This window comes from Saitoella complicata (assembly GCF_001661265.1).
Source record: "Saitoella complicata NRRL Y-17804 unplaced genomic scaffold SAICOscaffold_14, whole genome shotgun sequence".
Lineage (NCBI taxonomy): Eukaryota > Fungi > Ascomycota > Saitoellomycetes > Saitoellales > Saitoellaceae > Saitoella > Saitoella complicata.
Genome location: NW_017567005.1, coordinates 197455 through 213670, shown reverse-complemented (window position 1 = coordinate 213670; position 16216 = coordinate 197455). Strand labels below are relative to the sequence as shown.

Genomic DNA, 16216 nt, shown 5'->3' with positions numbered 1-16216 from the left:
TTTGAGTTTAATCCATGATTCTATCATATAAAATTCTTGAAAAATAAAGAAAATTGCTACAAAGTGGGGGCAAATCCCTAGGAAGTCGGCCGCTATGGAATCACAATGTGGAAATCCCATACCAAAATGTATGGAAATCCCATGCCTGACCAGGTATGGAACCTAGGACTCCAACCCATACTCGTTTCCATACTCGTTTCCACACCGAGATTTCACATTCCATAATGATCCATATGTGCAAGATAAACACGTCTTTAAGAGGACAACTCCTTAACTAAAGTATTCGCGGGGGTCCTGCCTGAGTGCCCGACCGGCTCCATCCAATACCCTCCTCCTCACCCTCGCAAGTAAACCTCAATGCCTTGTATGACCCCCCTTTACATCGTACAGGTCCTTCATCCTCTGGGGCATCAATTCAATGAGCTTCCGGAGGTATTCGAACGGAATCTTTTCCCATTCCCCCAACGTCCACTCCCATAGTTCATCGAGGTCTTTTGCAACCGCAGCTTGCTTTTCCAGGCGTTTGGAGATCAGGCATCACGAGTCCTCAATGGGGTTCATATCAGGTGAGTATGCCGGCCAGGGTAGGACTCTATATCCCTCCCTTTCGTAGAATTCTTCCCAGTTGGGCGCGTGCAACTTGGCGTCGTTGTCATGTTGGATTGTGAGATTGATGTCGGCTTCTCTGAACTCCCGAAGCTTGGGAAGTAGAAAGTCTTCAACAAAGTCGTGCATCACGAACTTGTCGACCGTTGGGACCTGCGAACGAGCGAGTTTTGTGGCCCCCCACCAGCACATTCCACCAAACACGAAAATACTCCCACCAACAGAATGCATCCGAGGAATGAATTCATTCTCCCTAGGAGGATCCCCAGGCCACACATAGACCTTTGCAACATGTCTTGGCCCAGAACGCTGGAATTTCGATTCGTCGGTGTAGATGATCCGCATCCAGTCCTCCTTCCTCCAGTGCAAATGCTCCTTTGCCCATTGGTAACGCCTTTCCCGAGCCGCAGGCAACAGAAACGGTTTCCTCCTCTGTTGTCATACGTGTGAGGACATCTCGTTTAGCAGAGTTAGATTAGTTGGCATATGGTTTGATTACTGCGCATGAGTTTGATGAGCTGGTGTAACACCTCGTCTTACTTAGATTGCGTGAGTCATTTAGTTATGGCACGGCACCGGCGTCATGACTCATCATGACGTACACTTGGACGTACACTTGGACGTACATTTGGACGTACATGGAAAACTATATAAGCCAGGCCTTATGCCACCTTAGGATACTCATCCAATACAACCTTCTCTTCGAGTATATCACAGTTTCTGAGATCCTCTCATAGAGATTTACCCCAGCCAGTGGTACGTCTGACGTCTGTGTAACACAATTTGCTCCGCTTTTGAGCAGTAACAAGTGTACTGTCTCCGCTGAAACATCCCTTTGGGGACCATGATTGAAGGCAGCAGCAGCTTTCATGGCGTTGTTGTACTTCCCTGTGCGAACACCGCAAGCGAGCTCGTCCTTATCGCGTTTGGAAAGGATCTGAGGGCGTCCAGAACGAGGGCTGTCGCGGTAGGAGGCTGTCTTCCACCAACGGTTAGTGATATCCTCCAATGTCCTTCTTTTGACAAGACACTGCTACTCAATCTTCTCCTTTGGGATTTCGGCTTTGGTGAGGGCCACAATCTGAGCACAACGGTATGGTCTCTCTTCATGCGAAAGCTCGCTGTATGGGATGTCTTCCATGTTGAGCTCCGGCATGTTGGGTGTGGGAGTTTGAGAACACGGTGCTACCTTATACCCAGATATGACATCACCAAGTAGTCAGATCAAGTCAGGTCAAGTCAGATCAGGCTGAGAGTAAGTAGAGTAGTTGCGACATCGTCGTTTATATCCTATTGAGTTCCTCTTGGTCTATCTCCTTCAATTTTGGCAAATTAGAATTTCTACGATGGCCATCGTAGAAATTCTACTCTCAGTTGCACTATAGTTTATGCATGCGCCCCTGCGCACGCCCTGTATTCCAAATCGCAAAAAAATGACCGTTTCATCCACAATGTCATCTATCCAGAGGCCCAGGCGTAGCGGGAGGGGTGAGCACACGCGTTTTTCACCCTCCCCTTCAATCCCATCCCGTCGTCCGGCTCCCGAGGATGCCCCTGAGCCTGAGCTACCCCTGCCTCGAAGGTCTCGTACCGTCCAAGAGGACCTCTCTCCTCCACCAGCAGCTCCACCAGTCGACCTATCGCCGATCCCGCAGACCAAGGTTGCTGTAAGAACCCAGGGGAAGTTGAATCCGGTGTCGGTTATTGATTTCGAGATCGCCCAGGTCTGGGATATGGCTCGAGTTCAGTTGAGGGAGTTAGGGTTCCAAGCTTTGCGTCTCAGTGAAGATGACGCCATATTATTCACCTGGACCTATGATATGAAGCTTGGGCCAACCCGTTCGAAGGAGGGGGAGGTGAATCTCGCCACAGAATCCGACTGGAATCAGCTTCAATCTCGCTGTGGGTCAATTCGCGGTGCCCGCAAGTATGTCGAATTGTTCTTGATAGGGACACAGAAAGGCGCGTCAAGTGACTCAAGTAAGTTTGTTTTATCATCCTATGTCGAGGAAACGCGTAATTTAACGTGTCTGATAGGTGCACCTCCCTCTTCGCAGCAGGGCCGCAGAACCGTCAATGCGCAAATGGTAGCCCAGCTCCCCACGGATACCGCAACTCATCGAGAGATGATTATGAGGTTAAAAGACACGTACTTTTGCCTTCAGTGCGATCGGCAGTGCTTTGTGCGCAATGGGAAGCATATGAGATTGATGGAGGAGGACATTGCGGCTTGGGCAGCGGGTATGGTAGGAGGGACACCCATTGCAACCCTCCACAACCCTCCCAGAGGTTCGCGCTTCGACAAATACTTCAATGCGGACAATCCCGGCGCGGAAACGCCCCGCACAAATAACTCCAGCCCTTCGCCGTTTACCTTCATGCCCCAATCTCCTGGGCTCCCTTACCCTTACCCAATGCTCCCACCCATGTGGCCGATGGCGCCTATGATGCAGCACACTGTTCAGCGTCAGCCGTCTCCAGCAGACCCCCGTTCAAGTCCACCAATCGAGGAGGATGCTGAAGGGTCGTTGCTCAGGGATTTCTTGGAATACGTCAAGGAGAAGTCTGAAGCGCGCGCCTTCTGTGTTGAGGAACACTTTAATAGGCTCACTGAAGCTGACTATGACGTCAAAATGCTCAAACATCTGTCATGGGAAGGCGCAAAATCCATGGGAATCACTCGAGGGAACTACGACCGCTTGCTGCACTGCCGCAGGAAGTGGAAGCCCAGCAGCGAGTAGGATGATAGAGTCGACCTCGGTGATCAATATGGTACCACTCTCAGCTCTGGGAGATGTAAATTCATATAGTTATTCGTTTTCTCTTCAATCAACGGCCTCGAAGTTCTCCGTATGCATGACCATGCGAGCTAATGCGGCCTTAAACTCCTGCATACGGGAATCCCACGCTTTTCATGAGCTTATAACCCCCGCAAAAATGGTCGCAACGAAGTCGAAAAGGGCTTGTCTGAAAGCGCAAAACGCACTCTTTCCACCATTAGGATGTCAGCTCTCACAACCCTTTTTCCAGCGTGTGGCGTTAGCTGTGGCGCAGTTATGCACCCCACATCCCACGGCTGCCTTTTCATGGTCATTCAGCGTACAAGAACAACGGCCAAGAACTCAAGGGTAAGATTGTATTCTGAGCTGAAACTTAAGCTATCGATTGATAAGACCTAAAAGAAGCTGTGTGTGACTTCTGCAGAGATCCCAGCATGCTGGAACATGGACCTTGCTATCTCGGGCGTATTCGAGGATTTCGCGGTTTCCCAGTAAAAGTAGTAGGGATTTGTGATGATCTCAGTCGAATCCTTGCTATGTTTGCGCATATACTGCTTCATTATACCGAAGCATCCCTCAATGGGGTTCAGATCTGGCGAATACGGCGGTAAATAGATGCATTTCCGACCATGGTACGAGAGGATTTCTGCAATTCTGGGATCATGGTGAAAGCGCACATTGTCCATTACAATCACAGATCGAGGCCCTGGGAAGGGTGTTGTGTTTGGGAGGACCTCTTTCTCGACGAAGTCGTAAAATAGGTCCGCATTGTAAGCACCTTGGTAGATGTGCAGGGCCACGAATCCATCGACTGTAAGACCTGGGAGGATGGACCATCCGGGTGTACGTTTGAGGACTCTCGATACCCTGGCTTTTCTGCCCTTGGGAGCAAATCCATGGGTCCGCCGAGCATTGGATTCGTTGACACCGGACTCGTCGAGATACATGAACTGTTCCGCAGAATAGTGTGACATGAGCATAGTATGATGCGCACGTAGTTCCTCGTTGCGCTGGGCGGCAGTTTCTTTCAACTAGTAGGCTGTCAGCCTCTCCAGTACATCCATGGATGGAGTGTCAGCGTGCTGACCTTATGGTAGGTGTACCTGAGTCGTTTGAGGGCGCGGCAGACATCCCATTTGTCGAGTTTAAAGCCATAGAGCTTCACGAGCGCTTCGGCTGCTTCGTCTTGGTACGTATCGGGCGCATCATCGTACATTTTTCGAAGGGTCTGTTTTCAGCGTAAGTAGCGAATAACGACTCACAAAAAGCGTCAAACCTCCAGACATTCGCCAGAAATCTTCGGTACACGTCCCCTCTGTTGATTGCGACGCGGTTTGACGTTTCCCTGTTCGTGTAAGAGTCTCTTCATGTTACCGACGGTATTGCGGTGAACACCATTATCCTCCGCAATGACGGCATGCTTGGTACCATCGCGAATAGCACTTCGCATCCTCTGACGGACACTCATAGGTAGCTCTTGACCCCTGTATCCCATCCCTGGACTGCTTGAATGGTGAGGTTGTTGGATTTTACGGTTTGGTGGTTACCTTCAGCACCGTGGTGGGACCGGCATCCACAAACTATATTGCAACTGAGAGTAATTCAGCCCAGGTGAACGATAGATCGTTCACGATGCGAGCCTACATATGCGCCGTTGCCGGAGACAGACCTGCGATCAAGAAGATGATGCAGACCGTGGGACACAATGGACGCTACCCCTGCCATTTCTGTCAGTTCTCTGGAACGCGTCTTGATCGAGCGAAGCACAACTACTACCCGCACGTCTCATGTCGTAATATGCCCCGCAAAGCCGAAGCCTGGGAGAATCGAAACTGGGACATGGATAACCTACCTCTCCGCAAGAACATGAAGCGGGACATGTTGCAATGGCTCGTGCAAATGACGAGAAGTTGCGGACTGCTACTGGACTTTCAGGGTACTCAATCCTCCACCGGTTACCCACGCTCTCTTGGCCATGGAGCTTTGGCATAGACCTTATGCATCTGGTTTGCGAGAACATCTCCGCACTCATGTTCAATTTATGGGACGGGCGCGTGCCGTGTGGATCTGCGGACGGTCACGAAGATGAAGAAGATCCAGATGATCGAGATGCAGATCAGCCAGATCAGACCGACATTTCCGAATCCGAGACAGAAGAGGATGCTGCGGATCCAAGGCAACGAAAGCCAAAAAAGAATAAGACGAAGAAGAAGAGTGCGAAGCCGGTGCATGCACCCAAGCCGAAAAAGCTCCGTGCTGACGATGCCTATGTTCTTTCGAAGCGAACGATGGCGGAGTTGGGAGAAGACATGCGCAACTGTCGACGGAACGTGCCGGGCGCCTTGGGGAGAGCTCCTCGCAACGTTGCTAAGAACTCGGCCAGATTCAAGGCCACTGAGTGGTCATTGTGGATGTCCCTCTACTCCGTGCCTCTTCTGCATGGGAGACTTCCAGAAAAGTACGTTGACAATTGGGAAACACTTTGCGAAGCCTATGTCCTCTCGATCGAGCTTGAACTACCTCAATCAGATATTGCCAGAGTGCGTGAATTGTTCAAACGCTTCGTCAGAGATCACGAGCAACTGTACTTCAAAGGACAATACAACCGATTGAACCTCTGCCCGTCGAGCCTGCACATGCTGCTGCATATTGCTGATTGCATCGAGCATCTCGGACCAGCCTGGGTGTTTTGGGCTTTCGCAATGGAACGAGTTTGCAATATCCTTGCCCCTCAAGCTCGTTCAAAGTCCAACTTGAACGCCAGCTTAGCAGGCGCTGTACTCCTGGGTGAGCAACTGCGTCACTTTCAGTTTGTTCGCCGCACTTCTCCTGCTTTCGCCGCGTTCCTCAAACCGCCTGATCCATCGAGACTCTTTGATCCGCATGAGACTGAGCATGGATGGTTAATCGCACCGGGCAATCGCTTCAGGCTCTCAGCAAAGGTTCACCGGGATCTCGTGGAGTACTTCCATTCCACAATCACAGGCACCGCACGTACCCTTCCAGCGAACGGGGACACAGTGCCAAAAGAACTGGCGGTTTACAAGCGGTTCCAGTTATCGAATGGGAGGGATATGCTGGGCTCTCGCTTGAGCCAACACAAAAGCGACACCACACGAGCGTCTAACATCATTCTTTACATTCAGCAAGTCGTCGAGGGTGGTGCACATGAGGTTTTCTTTGGAGAGATTGACTGCTTCGCTTGTCCAACGTTCAATGGCTATTCCCATCCACTGGCCTATGTTCGCTGTTATGGGAACGCCCAGCTTTGCAGAGGTCGCTTTTACATCGTTGACACGAAGCCTCCAGGCAACCTTCATGAATGGGTACACCTCGGTGCGATTGAACGCCTTGTTGGTACCATGACGACGAAGGAGCTGGCCAGTCAGCAAGGTCGAGGAAGAAAGCTGGCATGGATCATTGACAGGCAGACATTCGCTTGGAATAGTGCGGCCAAGTTGATTGCCGACATGTAACAGGCATGGCCAGTGATATCACGATTCACTCCTGCCACCTGCCCCTCCTCCACGCTCCTCTCTGATCCTCGACGCTCCTCGTCGATCCTAGGTTGGCACACTTACACAAGCACTCTTGCTCACGGAATTTGGTCAAGCAAGGATTACACGAGCATGATGCGTCCAGTATTTACACGACTGAGAATTCCACGAGCCATCTGCTCGTGTAATTTACATAAGAGAGCATTCCACAAGCGCTTTTGCTCGTGGAACCGGACCTCGTGGATTTTAATATCGTGTAATTTACCCGAGCAATGGCGCTCTTGGCTTTTCATTTCATGTAATTTACACGAGCGCAGATTACACAAGCATTAATTACACGAGCGCCACTTCATTGGATTACACGAGCAGATCCTCGTGGATGCAATTACACGACGATTACACGAGCGCCTTGTGTAATTTACACGAGCTTAAGAGGTGGTCGTGGAATTTACATGAGCAGACACTTCGTAGGGTGGTTACGGCCGACTTTTTTGGGCCACGGTAACTAGTGATAGTCCGCTCACAGCTGGAGGGCATGCATTGCTCAAATTCAAGGCGATGTCTGCGTGACCTTACGTTCGCAGCAACCATGGATTACAGAACCCATTTAATGCATGATGGTATCATCGATTTTGAAAAAAATGGCGGAAAAATCCAGTATGAATTGGAAAAAGTGAGATTATCAGGTAAAAATATTGTGTTATAAATTATTTAATAGCCATAGAGGTATAGTAACAAGAACTGTGGTCCTATAACTCAGGATGTCAGCTAAAGCTCAATGATGTACAAGCAATCTCTATCCATACCTTGCCTTGATCTTTGTTGCTAATGGCCATAGGGACATATGTCCATATATAGCAGGTTGCCCCTCTGGGTTAAAGACACGAGAACAGTGATGTGTAGCAGGCCTACAATATCGCAAGGCATATGGGTGTTATCAGGCAATTCCGAGGTATTTTGCTGTGGCTTTTTCTCTGGCAGTGATCCATGATTTTATTTAGGATTGCAATTCATAACATTTTTATTGGGTTTAATCCAGGATGATGCCAAGGGTTGTAATCCACAATGAAGTGCATACTCCATGTGTAATTCCAGACTAATTCACTATTTTGACGTGGTTTACTTACTCGCTTAAGAGAAATCGTGTTTAATCTATGATTTTTCACTTTGCAGGGAGAAGTCCTCGTGCTCTCCAGGCCACTTTCTGCAATACACACATACAGCTTTCAAATGACGAGAAAGCAGCTGCAGATGCAACTACGAATAACACAATCTAATTGACCATAGCCAGTCGAAACAAAATATCCGTTTGCGCTGACTCTGCTGCCCTGCAGCTGTGATTGCGAGAATCTTGGGTTACAAAATTTGGTTTATCCTTGATACTTTTGTCCGGGATGACATTAGTAGAATATGTACATGTGGCACTATATATTTTGCACAAATCCACATGTATATCTAAGTCTTTGACGTGCGAAACCTTGGGATAACCTGATATCTTGCACTTGCAGCCCTAGATGCCTTTGGTCTTGCAATTGATGTTGACAAAATTTGTGCGCTCTAGTAACTAGCTAAGGGAAGGATACGGTAGCTTGCGGAACTGCGTGCTGGTTACTAGTATCAATTATGGCCTCCGGTCGACAAGGTTAAGGAGTGTATACGTAGGTATAATACACCTACGGTAGGCACTTGTTGACAGTGACAAAACAGCCGAGGCAAATGACACGAAAGCACGCGTGCAAGAAGCGGAGTGTGTTACTCGTAGTGTACTCTATGCAGTTCTCGGCTACCATAGGCAAATATTAGAAGCAGATAGAAATCCAGCTTTTACACGCCGAATCCTAACCCCCTCCGAGGCAAAGGAAACGCTTTCACGGCCGGGATCTTCTCTACCGGGATTAAGACTCCACTACATCAACCTTCTCATAGCGTCCTTCTTCATGTCATCACCGACTACCTCAATCGTTTTGATCGCTGGCTGCCCAAGTTCAATACTTACCTCCGAATCAACACCTGGATATGCATCCGATATCACATAAACGGTTGAATGGAGGCCCCTACACTCCGCAGGTATGCTCAACTTTGCTTGCGTCATGCGTGATGGACCTTTCTCCTTCGACAGCATGCTAACTCTTTTCAAGGAGTATAGCTCATCGCGATTCGGATCACCGCAGATGATAAAAACTCCCTCGGTTTGAATTTTAGGAAACTTAGGGGTGTAGGCTTGCTGCTTCGGATGGTAGAGCGGTGTTTGCCGAGTCAAAGTAATGCGAAGGGTGTCTAACTCCGCTCCGACTTGTACACTTAGTATTGGCAACGATGACGATACTTTGACGAACTAGGAGGGGCAACATGGTCAGCACATGAACACAAGCCGAAAACACGTATGATACTCACGTCGAGTTGTGTGTTCCTTGGTAGCCTTAAAGACTGAGCAATTTTCTGAAGCTTCGATACTGGCAAATCCGCGAGTTCCTTCAGGGAACGTACTGCTGGCGTTAGTCTTGTGAAGTCGGTATCGCAATCCGGACGCATCCCCGGAAGGAAGGCAAAGGCACCATCTTCCGGCCACCTTGCTTGCTTGATGCTTTGCAAAACCTTCGTGAACATCAAAGTTGTGGATAAACAGCCTAACTCGGCCACAATGTCGATACAGGCCTGTATCACGCGAATGGATTGATCAAGGACGGATATAGTATCTGACCAAGCCGTAAGCAAACGCAGCGGTTAAGTGAGGAAAGCGCGGACAGCTTACCTGTTAGGTAGTCTGTGATGGGGAGATCCACCCGTGACATATGTGCCTGTAGTAGCAAGAATGCTTTGACGTGAGGATCCCTAGGACACGAAGTTAGCTCCGATGTCTGCTTCAAAGAACGGCCAAAGAAGGAAGACGTACCACATAGGCAGGTTCATCTTTTCTGCTTTGAACGGTAGATTTTGAGACAGCTCCTTGTTGACCAAATCTTCGTTGTGACGTACTGGAAGCTCATCGTATTCAGTGGCACCGCAAAGTAGCTTTAGGCAGTCCTCAAACGAAGCATTCTCTGTCACTTGTGATACGATATGACGCACAGTTTTGTGGCTAATGTAATACCAGGACTGGATTTTACCCAGCGACGTACTTGTGATTGAACCATCGGGTTCCCGGTTAATGCAGCCAGACGTCTCCAATGCCTGCAAGGAATCCTCTATGCGCTCTGTCAAGAAGCGGGAAACCCCCTCCTCGCTTACATCTTCCACGCCGTAATACGTTGGATTCTGATGCACGCGTCGGAAAAGGTAGGTCCAGGTCAGATAATCCAATGCATCCTGTGCAGATGCAATGGTGCCACTTGCTATTTCCGCACCAAGATGGTCATCCAGGACTTTGTGCAATGAAGACTCCACGGGGAACCCACTGTGGAGGAAGTGCTTGTAGAACGACTTCTTTGTGTCCTGCACAAAGATGCGAGCCACTCCGGAAGTATCGAACTGAGGGCGTCCAGCACGCCCAAGCATTTGCAACACATCAGTCAGGTCCATATCCTTGTACCCCTCTATCTTCGAATCATAGTATTCGGTTCCCTTAACGATCACCAGATGTGCAGGAAAATTTACACCCCAAGCAAGGGTGCTAGTTGCAACAAGTACTTGGATCTTGTTATTGACGAAAAGTTCCTCGACCAGACGACGATCCTTCTCTGGTAAACCGGCGTGATGCAGGCCGATACCGAAGCTCAAAGACAATTTTAGACTCGAGTCTTGCACGTTCTGGAGCAAGGGGTCCATTTCGTCGTCAGGCATATGGAGGAAACGCCTGGGATTATCTTCGGACCCGCAAAACGCGATTAAATCCTGAGCGGTCAAGCGAGTTTGTCTTCGCGACGAAACGAAGACAATGACAGGCTGTGTAGGCGAATGCGTTTTGATCGCGTTAAAAGTGGGTTTGTTCATTGAAGCCATTCTTGGGCAATAATTCCGTCCAGGAAATCCGTCGATGTAGATTTCCAGAGGCACTGGACGAACCTGGAAAAAAAGGTTAACGCGTGGTAAAGCTTTAGACAGGACGTCTTACACTATGACGAAAGTTGAACAACCCCTCCCCTCGGATACCTAGCCAATCCGCAAGGTCTTGCGCGTTTGCAACTGCCGTTGAGAGACCAACAACACGCACCGACAAATCTCTTTGTGCTGCAATGTATTTCATACGAGACACGATGATCTCCAGAATGGGACCACGATCGCTTCCAAGGAGGTGGATTTCATCAATGATGACCAACGAAACCTGTTTAACATAATCACGACTCTGCCAGCTTCGACTGATTCCATCCCACTTCTCCGGTGTGGTGATGATGACATCAGCGTTTCGCATAGTGCGAATGTCGGGAGTATTATCACCAGTAAGTTCAACTAACTTTCGGTTCATGGGCTTCATCAATCTCGTAGACCAATCCTTAACACGTTCACGAACGAGAGCCTTCATGGGGGCGATGTAGACAACCTTTGAATTGGGACGCTCTCTGAAGGCACGCCTGCAAACTAGGTCAGCATAAGGTTTATCAGTATATGTTTTACATACCACATGGACAATTCGGCAGCGATTGTCTTTCCAGATCCCGTAGGAGCACCAACGAAAACATTGTTGTCAGTGTTATATAGTGTATGAAAAATTTGTGTCTGCACAGGATTGAAATGCGTGAATCTCTTCGCACAGATCGATTCCAAAGCATCGTCATGCAACGCCGTGATTGGAAGTGGTTGAAGATCGAGCAAGTCAGTCTGCGGAGGGTTCATCTCTGGTAAAATTAGATGCTGAAACGAAACCGGCACCACAGACTCAGCCCCAAGCCACCTGTCTGATACGGCTCTCACATATATTTGCGAGGGCAGCGGGTCCGAGATAGGAATGGTGAAATCAAGTTTATGCGCTTCATGAATTTTCCTCTTTGAAAGGAGGAGGTAATCTGAATACAGGATCTCAGTGCTGTCAGATTCTTCAACCCACAACCAGAACGGTTCGACAGAGCCGTGCGTTTGGTTGTCCCATCTGAAATCCGGCGTAATCTCTAAATGGACACGTAGGACATTGCGAGTCAAGGGTGCTATTTGCACATCCAACGTCACCATAGGCAGCCTGTTCAGGTAGTTGGCAATGGTTTTACCCATACGATTGTGATGAACAAGGTCTCCTAGTTCGTCAGCATCCATCAACTTCATCTCTTCAATCGCGCTGGCCGCACTCCTCGCCTCAAGTTTATGTACAAGGGCCGCCGGCAGGTTGAACTGGGAAAGCGGATGTTGAAAGGACCACGTGCGTTTTTCGATACTCTTGCAAACGGAGAGCAGAACATCTGCTGCAGGGCCCCAACGCCTGTTCAAAGCAATCTCAAAAAGAGCCCGAGCGATTCTGCCAGCGTTTTGTGAGACGTAATTGGTGTCACTGACTAAGGCGAAATCTTCCACATTCGCTCGAGATATATAAGATTGCAAAAGGATGTTCGCCTTTCCGTACGTTGTGTCTGGTGTGCCTTTAACATCGCATGGTGCAGCCGACTCTACCAGCTGCGTAAGTTCCTTGCTTTCGGTGTCCCTTGATTTCATTTGAGCAAATTCATCACTCATACTTAACATTGCCAAAACATCAGCCTCAGTCATGTTAGGCTTCATAAGCTGATTAAATGTCTCGATGCTCGTATGCAGGATATAGTAGTTACTGGCGACTCGTCCCAGATCCTTTGGAATAAGTATCCCTGTATGTTCATCAAATATGATCATTTGCGTTTTGTGAAGCTTGCGAGCAGCCCATATGATCAACTCGCGCCGTTTAGATCCAAGCAGCGGATCATCTGCCACTTCTTCGCGTGACATGCCGTATACAAGGGGATTTTTCTTCATACGCACGTATAAGTACGTGTAACTCAGCCAAGAAACGGCTTCATCAATGTTGGTGACTGTGCCCAAAGAAATCTCCGCATTGAGGTTATCGACAAGCTTTTCCGTCAAACGTGATTCAATCGGATGCTGTTGAGTGATTGCCGAGACGTAGTGAGAGAGTTTATCTTGACTGGTCACGATATAACCTTTGCCCTCTTGCTCGAACTGAGGGCGACCGGCGCGACCAAAGATCTGAAGGACATCCAAGATTCCAAGATCCGTAAAGCCTCCTTTCTTCGGGTCATACAATTGCGTGCCCTTGATGACAACCGCGGCGGCCGGCAAATTCACACCCCACGCGAGAGTAGCTGTACAGCAGAGAACCTTGATCATGCCCTCGCCAAAAAGCCGTTCAGAGATGTTGCGATCGGAACGCAACATACCCGCATGATGAATGCCAATACCATAGCCGAACAGCTCCTTCATCTCGCGATTTTTAGACTTTGAGATGTCCCGACGAGCTAAATCGTATCGTGGATGTTGTGAGATGTCGAAAAGGTCAGTATAGCCATCTGCCATGGCCATTTCCCTCAGCATTTGTCCAGTTTTGACAGTCTCTTTCCTGGCGTGAACAAAAACCATAACTTGCTTGTCCTGCTGGACGAGTTCAATGACCTTCTCATAAGTCGCACGCTCGATGTGGCCTTGGGACAGCCGAGAGCCAGCTTTGCCTTTGACACCAAGGAAATGCTGCTCGAGCGGAACCGGTCTGAAAGATTGATCGAAGTAGAAGAGTCCTTGGTAAGGATTGACTTTCAAGAATTCTGCTACATCAACATAGTTCGGAAGTGTTGCAGATAAACCGACTATTCGAATCATGGACTGACTGGCTTCGACCTGTCTTTGCGTCCTGGCCACGATTGTTTCGATAACACCTCCACGATCATCATGAAGCAAGTGAACTTCGTCGATAATCAACAGCCTAACCTTTTGCGCCAGACCAGTGTCACCTGTGCTCTTTCGGGTAACAACATCCCACTTCTCAGGTGTCGTTACAATGATTTGAGTTCTTTGAATCTCAGCTTTTGTCAACTGCATGTCCCCAGTCAATTCGCGAACCTCAATACCTAGCCACGCCAACCTCTTGCCGAGCTTCTGTACGATTTCGGCTGCCAAGGCCTTCATAGGGGCGACGTAAACAATTTTGAAATCATCTCGAGCAATATCATACCGCTCGGCTCTCGGCGCTTCAAGGGGGGATGGCGAACTGTGGTGTGCGATAGTCTGCAAAACCGTGAGCATTGCAACATCCGTTTTACCCTACCACACGTTTAGCTTAGGCAATTCCTTTGAATTATGGTTACATACCGCACCGGTAGGCGCACAGATCAGCATGTTTTCATTGGTCTTGTAAGCCACAGGATACACGAAAGACTGCATTCGGTTGAGCGAGGTGTAACCGGGAAACGTAGGCTGGCAGAGGTTGTCCAGCTCAGAGATCAGAACAGGCTTCTCCCCAGGGAATCTCTTCGTACTTCTGGAAGCTGGTACTGTAATTTCCTCATATTCCTTGAACTCTTCACGCGTCGAACCCGAGGGAAGAGCGTACTTCGAACCATAAGCATTGAGAGTGTTACCCGCAGCATGGGTCTGATAAATGTGAGGGTATTGTTCAGCAGCGCCGATTAGTCTCGTACCACTCGTGAGCGGCCGACGACTATTTTCATCAAGTTGGCGAGCGATGTCTTGCTTTGAAAGGAGACGATCGTACAGATCCCCATCAGAAGCGCCTGCCTCTTTTTGAGACTTATTACGCTTCTTTCTGGACGCAGGAGTATGTGAGTTGTCCGAGTTTCCCAAGGAAGCAGCAAACTCTGCTTTATGTAGAACAATTTCTGAAATCCAGTCAAGATCCTCGTAGCCAAGGACATCTACCAAGGCACTTTGGAGCTCCTCAGTCTCGGTATCCGATGTAATGAGCATGGTCAAATTGTCACAAAGTTCAGAAGGGTCCAATGAAGACCCACGCTCCGACACGTACTTAGTACATTGCTGCATAAGATGGAACAGATCATATGAATTCTCGTTGGTCCGGTGGTGGTCGTCTTCTTGATCAGTCCAGGAGTCGTCTTCCTTGTCCGTGGCAACATCAAAAGCCTCATCGTCGTTGAATTCATCAGAAGACGCGGAATCATCGAAATATATCCCACGACCATACGTCTCCGTTGTAGATTGCTGTTCTCGAGCTAATCGTCGACAACGTCAGCAGGCGAACTCTGGTAAAGATTGGTTATAGACAAGCTCCGCACCTTCGGCCAAAGTCGTTCTCATGCGCTCGAGCGATGAGAGGAATGCTTCGAGCGAAGACATGACCGCACCAGGGTTACCGCCTTTTTCCATATTTTTGTCTGGTACTGCCGGGTATACGTATCGTCGTTACATTTGGAATTCGGCAGGGAAACCTACGTCAGCTGCAGTTGCAAGCAGCGGCCGCGGGTGTCAAGACATGCGGGACAAGAAAATGTAGATTCAGGTATATAGATGCGGCGTTGCAATTACACCAAAGATAGAACAAATGAAACAGTATACTCCTCACACAAACGCTGCTGTTGATGCTCAGTATCCAACACTGATCAAGTAGTCTCCGAGCTGGGCGCACAATGTCAGTATTCGTTGAGAGAAGCGCATGATGAAGAGGGTGCATACCTGTTCCACGATCTTTGTAGCCTCGCCTGGCTGGGTGGTGTCTGGGTAGTGCGCGATAAGGATTGCCTGCTTGGTTCTGACACAGACAAGGCCCTCCTGACCCTGAACGCATAGATTCGTCAGCATCGTCGCTCGTGCTGGGGCAACAAGGGTATAGTACCTTACGGCAATAGATACTCCGGTCGTTGGCTTGCAGAGTAATGTACTTGCTTCCTCCAAGCTTCACTCCACTACCTTGTACGGCAGGGGTGTCGTCGAAGCCCTTAGCAATGAACTGGGCTTCAGCAGCCGAAAGCTACAATAGTTGTTCAATGCTGGAGCATAAGATAGAAAGAAGGCGTTTTAACTCACCTGAAAGCCTGCAGACTGGGCCCATGCAGAGTCTCCTGCTCTGGAGTAGATGGCGGCATGGTCCAACTTTCCGGTGCCGAGGAGGGAGGAATCGACGTAAGCTACGATGAGACGTTAGAGCAAGACAAAACAACTTTAAAACGACATAAGAACCTTGCCAAGACATGATTGAAGGATCTGTTTATGTGCGTGAGTGAATTGACAACCGTGGAGGTACGAGTAACTAAGGCAGCAGATGTAGTACACAACATCAGCTGCGTGCGACATCCGCGACGTCACCGCCAACCGGCGCCGTGTGCTCTTCTCATCGTTCAAATCGAAAGCCAGCAGAATGCCAATTCAAAACGAATAAGATTGATCATACTTCAAGTAGGCAGTGGGGCAGTGTTTGTCGCTGTCGCTGCACCGGATCGGCTTCCTGCATTC

General features: G+C 49.0%; 5 protein-coding genes across 5 annotated transcripts; 2 read left to right on the top strand and 3 right to left on the bottom strand.

Moving 5' to 3' along the window:
• Positions 1 to 452: 452 nt before the first annotated feature.
• On the bottom strand, positions 453 to 1780 carry SAICODRAFT_30661 (uncharacterized protein). Its single transcript, XM_019167734.1, has 4 exons — positions 1644 to 1780; positions 1374 to 1619; positions 883 to 1038; positions 453 to 859 (listed from the first exon to the last, which is right to left on the bottom strand). The coding sequence occupies exons 1-4, from the start codon at positions 1760 to 1762 to the stop codon at positions 538 to 540; spliced, it is 843 nt and encodes a 280-aa protein (XP_019023642.1). The 5' UTR covers positions 1763 to 1780; the 3' UTR covers positions 453 to 537.
• Positions 1781 to 2057: 277 nt separating this feature from the next.
• SAICODRAFT_7954 (uncharacterized protein) lies at positions 2058 to 3347 on the top strand (the record flags this gene model as incomplete). The annotated part of the gene is made up of 2 exons (XM_019171159.1): positions 2058 to 2586; positions 2644 to 3347. 2 exons carry the CDS (start codon positions 2058 to 2060, stop codon positions 3345 to 3347), a joined length of 1233 nt encoding a protein of 410 aa, XP_019023641.1.
• Positions 3348 to 4012: 665 nt separating this feature from the next.
• SAICODRAFT_41919 (uncharacterized protein) lies at positions 4013 to 4360 on the bottom strand (the record flags this gene model as incomplete). The annotated part of the gene is made up of 1 exon (XM_019168678.1): positions 4013 to 4360. A coding segment is annotated over one exon (348 nt), but the record flags the coding sequence as incomplete, so codon positions are not given.
• A 1335-nt stretch (positions 4361 to 5695) lies between these two features.
• SAICODRAFT_58036 (uncharacterized protein) lies at positions 5696 to 6097 on the top strand (the record flags this gene model as incomplete). Its single annotated transcript, XM_019169576.1, has 1 exon — positions 5696 to 6097. A coding segment is annotated over one exon (402 nt), but the record flags the coding sequence as incomplete, so codon positions are not given.
• Positions 6098 to 8789: 2692 nt separating this feature from the next.
• Positions 8790 to 15956, bottom strand: SAICODRAFT_25825 (Sec63-domain-containing protein; the record flags this gene model as incomplete). The annotated part of the gene is made up of 14 exons (XM_019166888.1): positions 8790 to 8858; positions 8880 to 9218; positions 9278 to 9579; positions 9636 to 9715; positions 9777 to 10885; positions 10935 to 11391; positions 11439 to 14053; positions 14102 to 14979; positions 15043 to 15147; positions 15174 to 15195; positions 15440 to 15576; positions 15605 to 15734; positions 15791 to 15891; positions 15944 to 15956. 14 exons carry the CDS (start codon positions 15954 to 15956, stop codon positions 8790 to 8792), a joined length of 6357 nt encoding a protein of 2118 aa, XP_019023638.1.
• Positions 15957 to 16216: the final 260 nt, after the last annotated feature.